Below are 17,294 nucleotides of genomic sequence, written 5' to 3'. Positions count from 1 at the left end.
AAATGGTAATAGGAACATACATATTGATAATTACCTTAAATGTAAATGGATTAAATGCTCCCACCAAAAGACACAGACTGGCTGAATGGATACAAAAACGAGACCCATATATATGCTGTCTACAAGAGACCCACTTCAGACCTAGGGACACATACAGACTGAAAGTGAGGGGATGGAAAAAGATATTCCATGCAAATGGAAATCAGAAGAAAGCTGGAGTAGCAATTCTCATATCAGACAAAATAGACTTTAAAGTAAAAACTATTACAAGAGACAAAGAAGGACACTATATAATGATCAAGGGTTCGATCCATGAAGAAGATATAACAATTGTAAATATTTATGCACCCAACATAGGAGCACCTCAATACATAAGGCAAATACTAACAGCCATAAAAGGGGAAATCGACAGTAACACAATCATAGTAGGGGACTTTAACACCCCACTTTCACCAATGGACAGATCATCCAAAATGAAAATAAATAAGGAAACACAAGCTTTAAATGATACATTACACAAGATGGACTTAATTGATATTTATAGGACATTCCATCCAAAAACAACAGAATACACATTTTTCTCAAGTGCTCATGGAACATTCTCCAGGATAGATCATATATTGGGTCACAAATCTAGCCTTGGCAAATTTAAGAAAATTGAAATCATATCAAGTATCTTTTCTGACCACAACGCTATGAGACTAGATATCAATTACAGGAAAAGATCTGTAAAAAATACCAACACATGGAGGCTAAACAATACACTACTTAATAACGAAGTGATCACTGAAGAAATCAAAGAGGAAATCAAAAAATACTTAGAAACAAATGACAATGGAGACACGACGACCCAAAACCTATGGGATGCAGCAAAAGCAGTTCTAAGAGGGAAGTTTATAGCAATACAATCCTACCTTAAGAAACAGGAAACATCTCGAATAAACAACCTAACCTTGCACCTAAAGCAATTAGAGAAAGAAGAACAAAAAAAAAAACAAATTTAGCAGAAGGAAAGAAATCATAAAGATCAGATCAGAAATAAATGAAAACGAAGTGAAGGAAATAATAGCAAACATCAATAAAACTAAAAAAAAAAATTAAAAAATTAAGTGTCCTTCTTTGTGTCTAATAGCAATTTTTTTTTAAGTCTAATTTTTTTCTGATTTTAGTATAGCCATTCCAGCTCTCTTTTGGTTATTATTTACATGGTATATATTTTTCCATCCTTTTACTTTCAACTTATCTGTGTCTTTGACTCTAAAATGAGCCTCTTTTGGACAGTATATAGTTGGATCACATTTTTTTTACCCATTCTGCCAATTTCTGCTTTTAATTGGAGATTGATCCATATGTATGTGTCTGTATATATGGATACATTACATGGTAAGCTCTTAATATTTGTTGAATATGTGAATATTTGTTGAATGAATGAATGAACAATAAATGAGTCTTTCTCATGTAGGTCCATACAGCCAAAAAATGTTAAATAAAATATTAACCAAATTCAACAATGTGTATATGTGTTTCAAACAGTACATATCAAGCCTTAGAAGGAATGTGAGGGTATGTGAACATTAGAAAACCATGTAATGTTACTTAAAGCATTAATAGTTTGAAGGAGATAAACCACAGGATCACAGCAATGACCAGGGGAAAATTCCGTATTTAAAATTCATTGTTCATTCAAGATTTTCAGTAACAATGATAAAAAGAAAGTTAGCAAACTAAGAGTAGAAATGAATTTCCTTGGCTTAACAAGCAGTGCCTTTAAAAAAAAAATAGTTGCTGATATCTGTACTTCATGAAGAACTCTTAGAAGCTTTACCTTTAAAGTTGAGAGTGAGAGAAGGATGCTTGCAATCCCCTCATGTATTTCTCATTGTGCTGGAGGAGCTAATAATGCAATATAGTAGGAAATAGGAAAAACAAAAGAAATTAAAAGTTTTAAACCAGAAAAGAAAAAGCAGTACTCATATGCTGATTCTCTGATTATTGTCTACAAAGGAAATCCAAGAGAATCTATAATCACGCTTCTTTACAGTTCTGCATTTGTCTAGAGAACTTATTATTATTTGTGTCAAAAGACAGAATTTTAAAAAGAGAAGTGATGTAATAGTCTCATTTTATCCAAAAGAAGATTGTTTTTTTAGTAGTTTCATTTTAAAGTATACTTAGGAGTTTTTGAGTAATTTTTTAAATCAAGTTATATGTTTTCCCTCTAGAGCTACAGAGACTTCTGATGAAGTGGAGAGTCTGCGACCCCCTAGGTTCTTTAATGAAGATGCAGTTATCAGACCTTACAGGTTGAGGGATGGTACTGGAAATCAAATGTTACAGGTGGGTGAAGAAATATCTTATGAATTAAGATTAATATACACAAGTCAGCTTTTTTTTTAAAGTAGGTATATAATGTTTTAAATATGTATTAGATTATTTGGGCTTTTACATGTTTTGCTTAATTCCATTTAAAGTTTCTTACATTTACTTAGGTTTTAAATGTACATTTATTTACTGTAAGATTTTTTTTTCTTTTTTACAGGCATCAAAAAGTTTGATATGAGAAGTTAATGCATGACTTTGCAAGTGAAAGCCAACAGTAGATTTTAGTCTTAAAATTTATAAACTATGTACAGCTGTTTCAGTATTTTGAATGCAAAGAAAAGCTTTTATATTGGTAACTTTTTGTACAGGATTTTTAGCAAATATGATCTTTTTATAGGATACTCTTAGTTCTGTACTGGATTTGCTAGATTTGTTGCAAGCCATTGTGCCTTATGTACCCTCACAGTTGATGGTACTTATTTACCCAGTTAGACCATTTCTATTTAGGGTGCTTCTTTCAAACCACTAACAGCTTTTATTCCAGATATAATCCTCATGTCCATTTAGGCATGCATAAGGAAAAAAAATCATGACCACTGCTATTGTGAATTCTTGGGTTCTCCTGCTTTTCTTTTGAAGATGCTCAAATGGCCATGACCCTCTTCCCACTTTATGCTTGTGTGGTCTATTTAAAACCCTGTGGAATTGATAAGCAATTTACATGAAAACCAACATCTTTTAGTAAGGAAAATTAGCTTTTAGAGCAATAGTCAGTTTGAAGATAGACTATTTTATCTGTTTATATAACTTCTTTGAAAGTTGGACTTTTTAAAATCTGGATTATGCTGCAGATAACATACACAATAGGATATACCAATTTAAAGTCATTTGTGTGGTTTAGATGTGAAATACTAAATTAAATCATTTGATTGAAAACAAGGAGTCTTGAAAAGACTCATAGTAATAATAAATTGTACTCACTTGAAAATACTCATAGTACAGACTTGAAATACTCATACAGACTTGAAAGTATTCATAGTACTTGATATCTTTACGTTCACAGTATATAATTTTGCATTAAATGTACTTCCATAAACTACAAGTATTGTGTTAATGTGTGATATTTAGTTAAGTGGTTTTACATTGTGTTTAAAATGTTTTTAAAGCATCAGAATAATTGCATATTGGGATAGAACTGGCAATCTACTGAGAGATTGTGTTCTAAATGGCAGGTTGACAAACTCTAGAATGACAGTATATCATTCTTTGGAAATGTTGCAGAAGTCGCGTGTAGTTATACAATTGAGACATACATATCTACTCAGCACCTGCCTTCCCTTATTAGAACACAGTTAACATATTACTAATTCATTTTACTAAACTGAATAGTTATCAAATCACCTTTCACAAAACTAAAAATATTTCTTGAGAAACTATTTTATAAACTTAGTAGGAAGTAGGGATGAGTAGTGAGGAGAGTTTAGACATACATCCTCATTATTAGAGAACAGATGATAAGAAAGCCATGACATACCAGAAGTTTTTCACAGCTGATAATTTGATTTTAGTAACAAGTAAATTTGTTCAACACTTTTTTCCATTGATTGTTTTCTAAAGTTTGGGATTTAAGATCATGACTATTGACTGTATTTTAAAACATGCCTATTATTTTCATTAGGCCAGTTGTAGAATTAATTGCTAAAAGAGCTGTTCAAATGACTAAAATCTCACAGTCCTTGTCAGCCATTACTTATTTTTCAGCAGGAGTATTAAACACAGTATTAGTCGGAATACCTATAGGAATTCACCAGATGCCTTAGGATGTTTGTGTTTGGCATTATTCTCTTACAGGTGTAAGAAGTGGGTTGTTGCTTTAGTGGTAATTGTGCTTTCTTTGAATCAAAACTTTACTATTAGCAAACACTTTAAAATATACAAATTCCAGTGCTCTGGCAAAGAAGTAGATGACATATAAACAGTATTCCAAATCTCATCTGCCTAGATTTAATCTGATTTAATAATAATGCCCTTAGAAAGTATTTAATACTTTCAAATGTTTGTCCTTTTGTTTTCTAATTTTCTAAAAAGGGTGCTCTGTGTTCACTAAATTATATATGCCTATATATGATAATTAAATATGAGGTACACTCTTTTATTGTGTACCTTTCTATCTAGAAAGTGGCACATAATTATAGGGCTTCCTAGTAGTCCATTAAAGCTGCCTACGGGAGAAATAGAATAATTCTAACATAGTCACAAAATAATTTACTGGTATCATCAAGCCATTCTATACATTAAGTGTACCAACCAGTGGAGTTTAGTTAAGTCTTATTAGGTTATGCAATATTATATCCATAATTACTGCCCCACTTAGAGCTGAAGTCTTCTTCAAAATTATTGATTTCTTGAACATTTCATAATTTTACATGTTTTCCAAGCAATTTACCATACTTAACTAACATTTGTGCTTCTTTTTTTCTTTACCATGCTTACAGAAAATTCAGGTCTACAGGGAGTGGATTATGACTCACAGTAGAAGTAGTGATGATGATAATGATGATGACGATGATTAGTCAGATCTGAAATGTTCAAATTCATATGTTCTTTGTCATTTTATTTGGAATGTTTCATTAACATGTTTTGTATGACTACTACCATAATGCCCATATGGAGTTAAAAGTACTTTTTCCTTTTAAAATGTTTTTCTATGTATTTTCAAAAACAAAAATTTATGCATTATTTAAGCATGGAAAAATGTATTTTATAGCCAAAGTAGGGCATACCATATATTATAGCATTTGCTTTATGTGTTTTATAGCTTTGTAATAACAATTTGTCTTTAAGATTTAAAGTCAGACAATTTTTTTTTTAATGTTCACTAGTTTCATTTTAAATTATCTGTTTATTTGTTAGCAAAATGCTGTTTTTTAATGTTCTCTGTAAATTTTCTGGGCTGTAATATAATGTAATTGAGTAAAAAAAAAAAGAAAAGAAAGAAAGAAAAAGAATAGTAATAGCCAGTCAATATTTTATATTTATTTAGCATTTTAAAAGCATCTTTGTCACATTTCTTTTAATAATAATAAACTTATATAACTTGAAGCAATATGAATTTGTTGTTCTATTCCAAAATTATATAGGTTGAACTACTGTAAGAAACATTCATGATTTGTCATAAAGGTTAGATAGTGAAATAATTTATAGTCTGAGAATGAAGAAAAATGTTCTTTGATTCTTTTATTTCATTTTATTATGTATACATTTTGTGAAACAGTGAACAAAGTTGGTTTTACAATCATTATATTTACTTATTAGCGTACATATCCATGTACTATATCCTTATTATAAAATGTTACGAATTAATTCAGGACAGAAGAATTTTTATAGTAAGCATAATTATATGTATTTCTTCTAGATAATATTGGGAAAATGTTATCTATGTTTCTGAAAGATGTATGAGCAAATCTGCTTTATGTTTTGCATATTGAAGGCTTTTGTTTTTATTTCAAGCTTAGATGAAACTTTTTGTTCTATTTTTCTAGTATATCAGATGTACTTAAAAAAAAAAAACTCGAAAAAGTTAATGACTGTTAATAGTATGATGTTTAAACCCTTATGACTGCTCTGCATTTGGATCAACAAAGGAACATTTACCTTAATTTATGTTAAGCATTTTGCTTATAATGAGCTTATATTAGACTGTAGTAGATAATTGCCTTAATTGTTCAGCTTTTGGTTTAATTTATTCAGCCAATGACTTGAGTCTCTTCTAATTCTTAGGTTTATCAAGATTTTATCTCTATAAATCATTATTCTCTATTTCTTAGAAAATGACTATTTCAGATTTTTAGTATTGAGCTTACAAAAAATGAAGCTAAAAAATTTTGCTCTTGAAATTTCTACCTGCCTAGCATTGATTCAAATTAAGTAGAAATCCCGGTTGTGTATGCTAGGACTAAGAAATATGTGGATGTCAAAGAATTTAATTACTGTTTTCATCAAAATATAGTATTCTTATCTTTTTGGAGTAAGTAAATAAATTAAAACAGTGACCATTAAAATAGTCACTGCTGGTATCAGAGACAATTTGTCTTTGTCTTGCATCCACTGCTCTCTCACCCTTGCATTATGCTATTTCATAGAGATCCTTAATTATTTGAGCATTCAAAATATAGTCATTGTGTTTTTATAAACAGATAATCAGGATAGTATATATAATTCTTAATTGGGAATGCTGTGTTTTTATACTGTAAATTCTTATCTATGAATAGCTTGTTAACTATATTATGTCTACAAAGATTTTTTGAATGTATTCAATAAAACTTGGAGTTTCTTTGAATTAAAAAATTTAGAGACTCGCACTCCATGGAAAAAGGTAAATCTCTCTTGCGAATCACTGGACTAACATCGATTCTCAATCTACAGTTTTAGTATTTTACAAAAGATGTGAAATTTTTCAAAAATTAAAGTAGATTATTTTCTACATTGTTAAAGTAATATATGCTCAGTAAAGAAAAATAGGAATAGAAAGGAAAAAACTTAACCTGTCTCCCCACCATTTATTTCGGTGTATTTCATTTTAAAATTTTTATTCATGTAATTATGATTCAAATATATAAATTTATGTTATATATTTTTTATTTTATTGTAAATTTTTATAAGTAGAATTACTATTAACTTCTAAAGAGTAAAAATGTGACCCAGTCGGTCCCCAATGTGGGAAACCTGGTCTTTACTTCTGGAATACATTATCACCAGCAGGACCTTTCTATGTTTTTATAGTTGATGTAGAAGCTTTTTCTTTTTGATTGAACATATTTTTACCTTTTGACTCTGCCTTTTTAAAAAAAAATTTACCCCTTAAATAAATCTTCTACTCTTAAAATTCATTTGTGTATGTACATGTATGTATAATCTTTGTGTTTTTCATTGTGTACGGATATTGACAGCTGGGTTGTCCCATGGAGGTAGTATTTTTCAACCGTTTCAGACATTTAAAAATTTTATCTGTTTTCTTTGAATCTCTTACATCTCTTACAAAGATATCATAGATGCCATTGTATAAGTTGTAGAAGGGAGGCTGTTTTCGTTTGTTGTATATTTCTTTTCTTTCAGAAATTACAAATGTTTATAATTAGCTTCAAACACTGCCTTAATAGCAATTGGAAGATAACTACCTTCAGCTGATGTGGTCTTTCCCTTTACTTCCGGAGGAGAATTACAACTGATGTGGGAAAAAATGGGCTTATCATAGGCAGTCAGATCACCAGAGTAGTGCTGAACATTCTTCCTGGCTTCATCTGAAATTTTGAGTAAGTGGACAAGAACTAGGAGATAAAGGCCCATTGGATTTCACTCTTCATTTTTAACTCTTCCTCTCCAGAAGCATACTTCTGAATGGGATGAGAAAACTGAAGAGAGCCAAATTCTGTTATCAAAGCAAATTAGAGTTAGCATCTCAGATAAAGCAGATGCCATGAAAAGATTACCAATCCAACTTGGATACCATTCTCATACCTCATTTATTAGCTTAATAGAACTCTCTTGGAGAGTCTTTGGCACATCATTTTTGAAAGCATATACTTTTGAACATTTAGTAGTAAGTCCCACTAACTTTATTTTGGACCAATGGACTAACTCACCCCACTTAGAACCTTCCAGAATTACATAAAAATAACTGTGTGAATAAGACTTAGAAATTGTGTCTTTTTCTGGAGGTGATGGTTCCACTTAGGGGAGGTTCCAGTTTTCTCTTTGTCAAAAAAGTGTACAATGAATTTTTAAATTATTTTTTAATCCAGTAACTGAAATGAAACTAATTTGATTACTAGATCTTTTTCAAAAGTTTGTCATCATTTCGTCCCATAAATTTATAAATATATTATGGAAGGATAAATATTAAAGTAGAAAATGTAGCACATTTAACTTTAAAAGAAATAAAAATGTTAAGCTCAAATAGGTTCAACTTGAGTCTTACTTTCTGCTTACCGAGGATGTGCAAATAGAGCTAAAATTCTGCAGTAAGTTTTAGTTTAAAAGGTCTTTAGGCTTTATTTAGCTAAAGGTGCTAAATTGTAACCTGGGATTCAACCCATGACTTCTCTACTGATACGTGAGAGCCCTACCTTACAATGTCCTTTGGTTACTTTCAACAGCACATAGGTTCTCAACATAACTTGAGCTTAGTAAAGTTCATTCATATTTTTTTTAATATGTGCTCTAACAATAATATTGTTAGAAGACTTTATTATAAATTATGAAAAGTCTTCTTTATTAGCCAAATGTCCTATGAGAAAAGCTGTTGTCTTGCCAAATGAAACAGTTCATCTTCATAGAAAATTAGATTGGAGGCCGCTTTCATTCATCTAAAAACAAAATCTAATGTCATCTATACAAGGAAACACCATGTATAGTTTTTTGCCAGTTAAGAGTCTTTAGTTGTAAATTCAAATGAAACTTGATATCCTATCTGGTGATGATTCTGATGAACCGTATATCAGTGAAAATTTACTGCTAAAGAATCTTATAGGAAGCAGTATGGAGAAATGTACATTTAGACATTTTGTGCACTTTGAGTCTGAGTTAGTTGTTTATTAGTCTTACTATCTTCCAAAGAGATAATTATCCCTGGGTATTATATGAAATTGAAGTATTACAAGAGATGTGACACAGCTTGTGAACTATCTGAATCCATATTCCAATGAGCTGTTAAAACGGGATCCCACTTCATCTAGTGGAATATATGTATTTCTTCTATGCTAACTCATTTTAACAGTAAAAATACCTGGGGTCCAGTAATACCGTATGGCTCGGCCTGGATTCTGGAACCATGTAAACCTGAGTTCAGTACCAGCCTTTTCCTTTTACTAGCTTTATAGTCTTTTATTCTAGTCTGATCTCATATTCTAGACTATTAAATGAAGATAATTGTAGTACTAACAGTACTTTGGTATATAATACCAAAATAATAGTACCTTGATGGTGTTGCTAGGATTAAAAAGCAAGGTAATATATGTGATTATTAGTACAGTGTCTAATAGGAACTTACTATATTTTCATTATTCCGGATGAATAATAACCAGTGTATGCTGGTTCTGGTCATCATTATTCTGTATTCCTCATTTGTCTCTTTGCCAAAATAAAAAACCATCATTAAATTTTGCCTCTTTTTTTTCTTTTAAGGTTAATAGAATAGTTAGAATGTTGTGACGGTTTCCACACACTAATTGGTAACGATAGAAACAATAAAACCTCAGTGATTTGGACTTCTCTGAATTATTTCAGTATTTTGAAAGAAATGTTATTCTTTTCAAGTTTATATAGTATCATGGGTCAGTAAATGTTCAATAGAGGTTCTGCTGGAAATGCATTAGAGAGACTTTTGTAACTATCCACTTACAGTATTTCTGACCAGCTTCTCTGGCTCTTCTTGTAGAATGTGTTAGGTACGTTAATTAATGGTCTGCTGTTGTCAGTGCCCATAATTATGTCATGAGCATAATTCTGTCCTTTCTCCAGATTGTTTTAGTTGAACCAGTTGGTGACAGTTCACATCTGTTCAGATAATAGTTTCTTTTATTTGATTTTATGTCACAGTGTTATGCTCAGCTGTCCTGTGTAAGCTGTCAGCATAGTTTATACTTTGGCTGACTGTCAAAATAGCTTATTTGCATGGGAGGAGACAAAGGTATGGGGGGGATTAAACAAAGCCTTATTCCTCTTCAGATTGGATGACACAGTCAATGAGATTCAATTTTTTTAAAAAACCAATTTGCCTCACATAATAAGCTAAATACCAATTCTTCACTTGTGTTTATGTTTATTCTGCTATATATATGAAATCATTGAGCTTTCAGGTAATGAATTTCTACTATATTTGCCCATGAAGCTTAGTTGAATACCTTGTTTTTCCTGGCTATAGCTCTCAGATCTGTTATATTTAAAGTGAATTGATAAAACCTTTTTTATCCCTAAGCCTTAATCATATTACTCTAAGGAAGTTATACTTACTGACTACATTTTTCTCTAAAGAGAAGATTACAAGTCATTTATTTATTTACTTCTTAAACAATTGAGAAATGGTAGCATTTACCATTTTAATTTGTTTACCTCCCTGAATTTTGTCATTTTTAAAAGTACACTTAATTTTTTAGTATAATCTGTTGATAAACTTTTCATCTTTCCCCATTGTCTCCAAACTATTCAAATTAGCCAATCTATAAAACCATTTATTCATTATCCAGTAGATTTTCTTGCTCAGTAGCATTTTGTTCTTTATCTTTTTCATCTAGATGAATTTCATTTTCCTTTTATCATTCATGCTGCTATCTTAAAATATATATATATACACCTCTATGAAACTCATCTTCCAAAAGAAACAGATATTGATCAAATTTTGTTTTTGTTTTTTGCTTAACTGTATTCTTATCTTTACCCAATTTTCTTAAATATATTTGCAATGAATATTAGCACCTTATATTGTTTGGGATTTAAAGTCTTCCATGTTAGTGATTTGTTCCTATCTATCTTTTCATATTTTGCTTTGTTTTTTCAGAAATGTGTTTGTTATAGAGCTGTGCTACTTCATAGCTAGCATTTAGATGGTTGGAAAGTGTTAGCAGTGTTTTCTGTATTACTATAGTTGTTAGGTATTTTCTTTTTCTAAAGTACTGGGACTTATCTGGCAGGAAATACGGATATTATTAGAGGATAACCCTGACACAACTGTCTTTCCAGTTCCTACTTTTTGTGTGTTTCTAACATATAATCAATTTGGTTTGGATTTATTTATATCTAGTAAACTAAGGCTTACATACTCAGCTTTTCTAATGCAAAAGGGACCCTTATCAATAACCATACATTTTGTTACCTGTAGGTTCTGACCATTATATATAATGAATGTAGTTTCCTTTGTGTTTCTCTGTTTATTTCTTTAAGAAAGTTCTTAAATGATGATGGATAATTCATATATTCTTTTAATGAATACGGCAAAAAATGCTTTTCCTTTAACACTATAGCATGTAAGTGAGGCTAACATGTGTCTATAGTACTGGCTATTGTAGTTGATACTTCAGGCAAATTCGTTGATTTTTCTGCCTAACTTTGGTCTTGATGCAAAGACTACATGTGATTCCTAGCCCTGGTTTTGCTAATTCTTCATTTATTTTAAAGGGTATCCCAAATTATTTTAGTAGAAACATTCATACCTAGTATCTGATTGGGGTGGAGGAAGATAAGGTATTAATATTACACTATTTGAACGGTGTTAACCTAAAAAAATTAAGCCAGCCTGAGCAGCTTTAGCAGCCTTCCTCAGCAACATCCAGCATCCAGGGATATTGAAGACATTTTTGAGGTACCATGGAAACGTGTGACTGATACTATCATGGTGTAGTGAAAAGCACTGGAATTAGAAGTGAAGAAACCACTTTTTTGAGCCCAGTTTTGCAACTGACAATATGACCCCAAGCAAGTCACTTAAATGTAATCTTAACCTAATAATACAAGGTTGTTGTGAAGATTAGGTGGGAAAGACACTTAAATGATCTTTGATTTCTTCATGTGTAAAAGGAAGAGATTAGTTTGGATGAACAATAATATTCCTTGAGGTCTAAAATTCCAGGTTTTCAAAATAATATAAATGATGTTTTGAAAAGTATGAAGCTTCATATGTAGTGAATTTACAGAGTCAAATAATTTGGCAGGAAATTGTGACCAGAGGCATGACATTTGTAGATTCTTTACAGCATAATGAAAGATGATGGCTGATAAGCTATCACATTCTCTCCCATCCTTCTCCGGGATTTAGTTCGAAGTTGTAGCTTCTTCTCATTAATGCTGTTCTTATTCCATAGTCGCATGTTTTAATGGAGACTGACCAGCAAAATTTTGCTGTATGTTGAGTTATCTTTGATGTTTATTTAAGATTGACCATTCATGTTTCAAGTGTTGCATTTAAGGTTTTTGATGAACTCCAAAAAGCACTGCATGAATTACTTTTTTTTAGCTTTTATTTATATCAGATGCTATTGTGACTATTAAAAGTGGTTTAATTTCTTAAATGTACGGATTAGATTGGGTCTGAAAAGTGGAAAGTGATGAAAGGCAGACTCAACTGCAATACCCAAACTTAATATTGAAATAGAAGTTAGTTACTTAGAATTGAATCATTAGCTTTCAAGTTATTTGAAGACTGTAATCTATTAATGGGGTTTATAGACTCTTGTCTTCTAGTAGTAGTGATGTTCTTGAGGAAATCAACATTTGTATTCTATATTTTAAAACTTGGCCATATAGAACAAAAGAAAATAAATACTTTTAAGCTAATTTCTTTTCCAGTGCCAAAAAACTGAAACAAAAGGATGTAAAGTTAAAAATAAAAGCTTCACTTCTAAGCCCACCTCCACTGTTATCCTTCCCAAGCCCAGAGATAAATGCTGTGAACAGATTTGGTGTGTTACCACCAGCCCTTCCAGAAATTTTTTATGTTTATATAAATAAGTGTATGTGTATGTGTTTCTACTCCCCCATTCATCCTTAGTAATTTATTTTCAGTTATATCTTGCCCATCTTTCTGTATCAGTACACACAGATCTACCTTTTTTAAAAATAAATTTATTTATTTATTTTTGGCTGTGTTGGGCCTTCGTTGCTGCATGCGGGGTTTCTCTAGTTGCGGCGAGCGGGGTCTCCTCTTCGTTGCGGTGCGCGGGCTTCTCATTGCTGTGGCTTCTCTTGTTGCGGAGCACAGGCTCTAGGCACACGGGCTTCAGTAGCTGTGGCTCGGGGGCCCTAGAGCGCAGGCTCAGTAGTTGTGGCACACGGGCTTAGTTGCTCTGCAGCATGTGGGATCTTCCCAGACCAGGGATAGAACCCATGTCCCCTGCATTAGCAAGTGGATTCTTAACCACTGAGCCGCCAGGGAAGTCCCAGATTTACCTTTTATTACCCTTGTAAGCAGGATTGTTTCTTTTTCATGCATAATGTCCCATTGTATGCCCATACTATAATAAAAGTCTCCTGTTTCTGAACATTTAGGTTTTTTGCATTTAACACAATATAACTATGAAGATTCCTATAAGTATGTCTTTGCACACCTTTGCATAAGATAAATCATAGCAGTGGAATTGCTGGGTCAAAGGATAATTTATTTAACTTGAATTTTCTAGATTTTGAGTTAGATTGAACATTTTCTCATATGTTTATTGTCAGATTTTGTGTTTTGCTCGACTACCTGTTCATATCCTTTACACATTTTCCTATAGGTTTACTCATTTTTCTTCTATTGGTTTATTCATATTACTAGAATTCTGTGTTATGAAATTAGTTATGTATCACTGTATTGACATATTTTCCCAATTTATCCTTTGATTTTTGTTTTATTTCTGTTTATTTGCTTACCGTTTTGCTATTCATTAGTGTTTAATTTCCACACTTAACTTTTTTTTCTTTAAGTTTTATGGACTTTGTGTTTTATATTTAAGCCTTCACTTTATTAAAAAGTAATTTTATTCTAGTACTTCTGTAGTTTCATTTTGTATAGTTAAATCAGTGATCCATGTGGAATTAATTTGGTGTAAAGAGAGAAGTAGGAAAAAAATAAAAAAGAAAGAGAGAAGTAGGGATCTAGCTTTAGCCAGCAAGTTGCTTGAAGCACCATTTACTTGAAAATGCATGTTTTTGACCAATAATTTGAAATGCTATATTGATTTTATAAATTCCTATGTTTGGATATATAGGATTTTATAAAATCCTATTGCATTTTGGTCAGTTTCTGGAATCTGTATTCTTTCTATTGATATGTCTGTATATAATTTCCACTAGCATCAAACTGTTTCATGCCTGCAACTTTATAAATTGTATTAATATCTGTTAGGGTAGTTCTCATTCTCTTTTCATAATTTACTGGATAATATCACTTTTTTTCTAGATAAATTTCATTATAATATTGTCAGATCACTTTTCCCCCTCCCCAAAACAAATTAACAAACATCATTTTGGGATTACATTGAGTGTGTATGTATAAGAATGGGGTGGGGGAATAACATCTTTATTATAATGAATTTTTATATTCAAGAATAAGACATGGGTTTCTATTTTCAAATTTTCCATTATTCCCCTCAGTAGACTGTTACAGCTTTTATCATACAAATTCTGCATGTTATTTTAAACTTATGTGTAAATATTTATCTTTATTACCCTTGTAAGCAGGATTGTTTTCCTTCCATTTTTCAAACTGATTATTGTGTTTATATAATAAAAGTTACTGGATTTTGTGTACTTGAGTTTTCCAGATACTGTCATCTGAAAGTAATTTCTACTCTTCCTCTCCAATATTTGATGCTTCTTTCTCTTAATAATTTATCATTTCTTAAAACATGACCCATTTTACCTAGTATTGCAAATTTATTTGCATAATTTATATGTTAATAATTTTTATTAATTTCTTCGGAATCTCTGGTTATGTCCCTTTTTCATTTGTAATTCAAGGAATTGGGGTTTAATTGCCCCACCCACTACAGTTAATAGTAAAGATACTCTTTCCTCAATATTATGATCTTTGAAATTAGAAAATTCTTCCATGCAGTTAATTTGTATGTTTTATCCTGCTGTGTTTTTTTTAACTTCTGTCTCCCATAAAAAGTCTATTGTATCAGCCTTCTAAAGCAACCGTATTTTGAAGTCACTTGTTAGTTTTCTTCTAAATTACGTAATTTTAGTTTTTTGATATAGCCTCATGGAACACAATTTTCCAGAATCTTTATATTCTCTTTTGGAATTTCTTCAAGAGCTCTAACATTTTGGCTAAATTTTTGATGTATCTTAGTCACAGTTACATTGCTTGCCTTTAAAAAATAATAGTCTAGGCTGCTATATATTTTAAATAGCCAGAGTAACTCCATCCTCAGAGCAAATGATATTGAGAACAGATTTTAAAAAGCCTATTTTGCTTATGTAGTTGACTTTATATTTTTTGAGACAAAGAATTATTGATCATGTCATGGATAGTGTTTCAGCAGTCTTAAAGATAAATAAAGGCTCTTGCATATGCTGGTCCTGGGGTTTCCTGTTTGTCCAGAAATGGTCTGCTCCTTAATTTTGAATGAATTGTGAAATTGGCAAAGAAAAGCATGTTTGTAAGGCAGATAATGAAAATTACAGGGAAGAGGCAATGTGGGAGCTAATAGTAATTTATGTGATGCATATGTTTAAATATGTGTTAGTATTTACATGTGTTTTTGTACAGGTATGATCAAATACTACTCTGTTTTCCAAGACAAAATGAATGTGATCGTTTAATAGTAACTTCAGTAGGTCCCACTTAAACTTTGTAAAATAACAGTATCTTCTAAAAATCTAGCATTAAACACTGGTATAGCTGCAATTGAGTAATCTTGAATAAAGCAGTACAAATAGATGCTTTTAGAAAGGAAGCAGAAGTGATTTTGTGAATATTCAACTTTCTGACAATATGTTTACTGTGTAAGTGTGCTAATGATTTGCCCCCTTGGGAAAGGTTTTTAGAGGATCAGTAAGGCATTACTTGTATTAGAATAGGATATTATCAATTTTCTCACTCTCACCTTTTCTTTTTAGGTCATGGAAAATGGAAGATTTGCAAAATACAAATATTTTACCCATGTCATGATCAATAAAACAGACATGTTAATGATAACCAAAAGGTAACTTTCTTTTTCTAATATAATTTGATAAGGGGTTAACTGATAGCCACTCATGAAGTGAAGCAGTTTTTTTTGTTTGGTTGGTTTTTTTAAATATAAATTTATTTATTTATTTATTTTTGGCTGTGTTGGGTCTTCGTTGCTGCACGCGGGCTTTCTCTAGTTGCGGTGAGCGGGGGCTACTTTTCGTCGCGGTGCGCGCACTTCTCACTGCGGTGGCTTCTCTTGTTGCGGAGCATGGGCTCTAGGCGCGCGGGCTTCAGTAGTTGTGGCACGCGGACCCAGTAGTTGTGGCGTGCAGGCTCTAGAGCGCAGGCTCAGTAGTTGTGGCGCACAGGCTTAGCTGCTCCGCGGCATGTGGGATCTTCCCGGACCAGGGCTGGAACCCGTGTGCCCTGCGTTGGCAGGCGGATTCTTAACCACTGCGCCACCGGGGAAGTCCCAAGTGAAGCAGTTTTTATTCACATCTTGTTCCACATATTTAACACTGATTCATACTAATTATGGTTCTTTTGCTCTACAAGCCTCGTGCCTAAAACTTTGTACGCATACAGATAAATGCATAACCATGCACAAACATAATTTTAAATTAAATATTTTAGTATTTGTTTCAACCAACTAAATGGATAGAGAAATTCCTGTAAAACTATCCTCTCAAGGGTAGGCAATACCATTCCTTCCCCCTCTCCGAAAAAGTATGCAATTTCAGGTTACCCCAGAAGTCAGTAGTCTTCTGGTGGTATCTAATCATTAGAATATATAGAGATTCACTCACATAAGTAGATATACCACTGGAGACATTAGTTTTTTGGGGGATACTCCCAACTACTGCCAAATCTTCAAATAAACCTGTAGACAGTAGAGGGATACGTGTAAAAATACACAGTGGCATAGCCTCGGAGGGGCAAGTGTTTGCAGGAGGTATTATTATGAAACCGTGGAAAAGAATAAGCAAGTGCAGTAGTAGGGTGGATTTCTGGATGATGGAGAGTGAAACTGTGGCTGAGGAGGAGAGATTATGGCTACATAGAAAGGAGTGGCTAATTAAGCTGTGTGGTTTTGTTCACTGCCAAAAAGGTAAACTTATATAAGCATCTTGTTGGTTCAAGTTGACTATTGAACTTAGCAATCATTTTTGATGTTTTTAATCCTAATAATTTCTGAGCCCCAAGTTTATAGCACTATCTTAATTTTCTTGTTTAAAAAGTAACATAAAATATAGAAAACTCACACAGTATTAGAAGGTATAGATGTGAAGGTATAGATCGGCAGGCGGATTCTTAACCACTG

The 17,294-nt window shown here is 32.0% G+C and overlaps 1 protein-coding gene across 2 annotated transcripts in view; it reads left to right on the top strand.

The window, feature by feature from the left end:
- Window positions 1–17,294, top strand: part of VPS13A (vacuolar protein sorting 13 homolog A) — a 280,175-nt gene that overhangs the window by 251,218 nt on the left and 11,663 nt on the right. The window contains exons 68-69 of one of the 2 annotated variants that reach the window (XM_024126732.3): window positions 2,223–2,337; window positions 15,919–16,004. In XM_024126732.3, the coding sequence (XP_023982500.1) occupies window positions 2,223–2,337; window positions 15,919–16,004 (201 nt within the window). Of the gene's footprint in view, window positions 1–2,222; window positions 2,338–2,539; window positions 3,068–15,918; window positions 16,005–17,294 lie in introns of those variants that run through there. The other variant, XM_024126734.3, reaches the window with a different exon arrangement.

The sequence above is a fragment of the Physeter macrocephalus genome, chromosome 9 (assembly GCF_002837175.3).
Source record: "Physeter macrocephalus isolate SW-GA chromosome 9, ASM283717v5, whole genome shotgun sequence".
NCBI lineage: Eukaryota > Metazoa > Chordata > Mammalia > Artiodactyla > Physeteridae > Physeter > Physeter macrocephalus.
The sequence above is the reverse complement of the archived record's forward strand: the minus strand, read 5'-3'. Positions and strand labels throughout refer to the sequence as shown.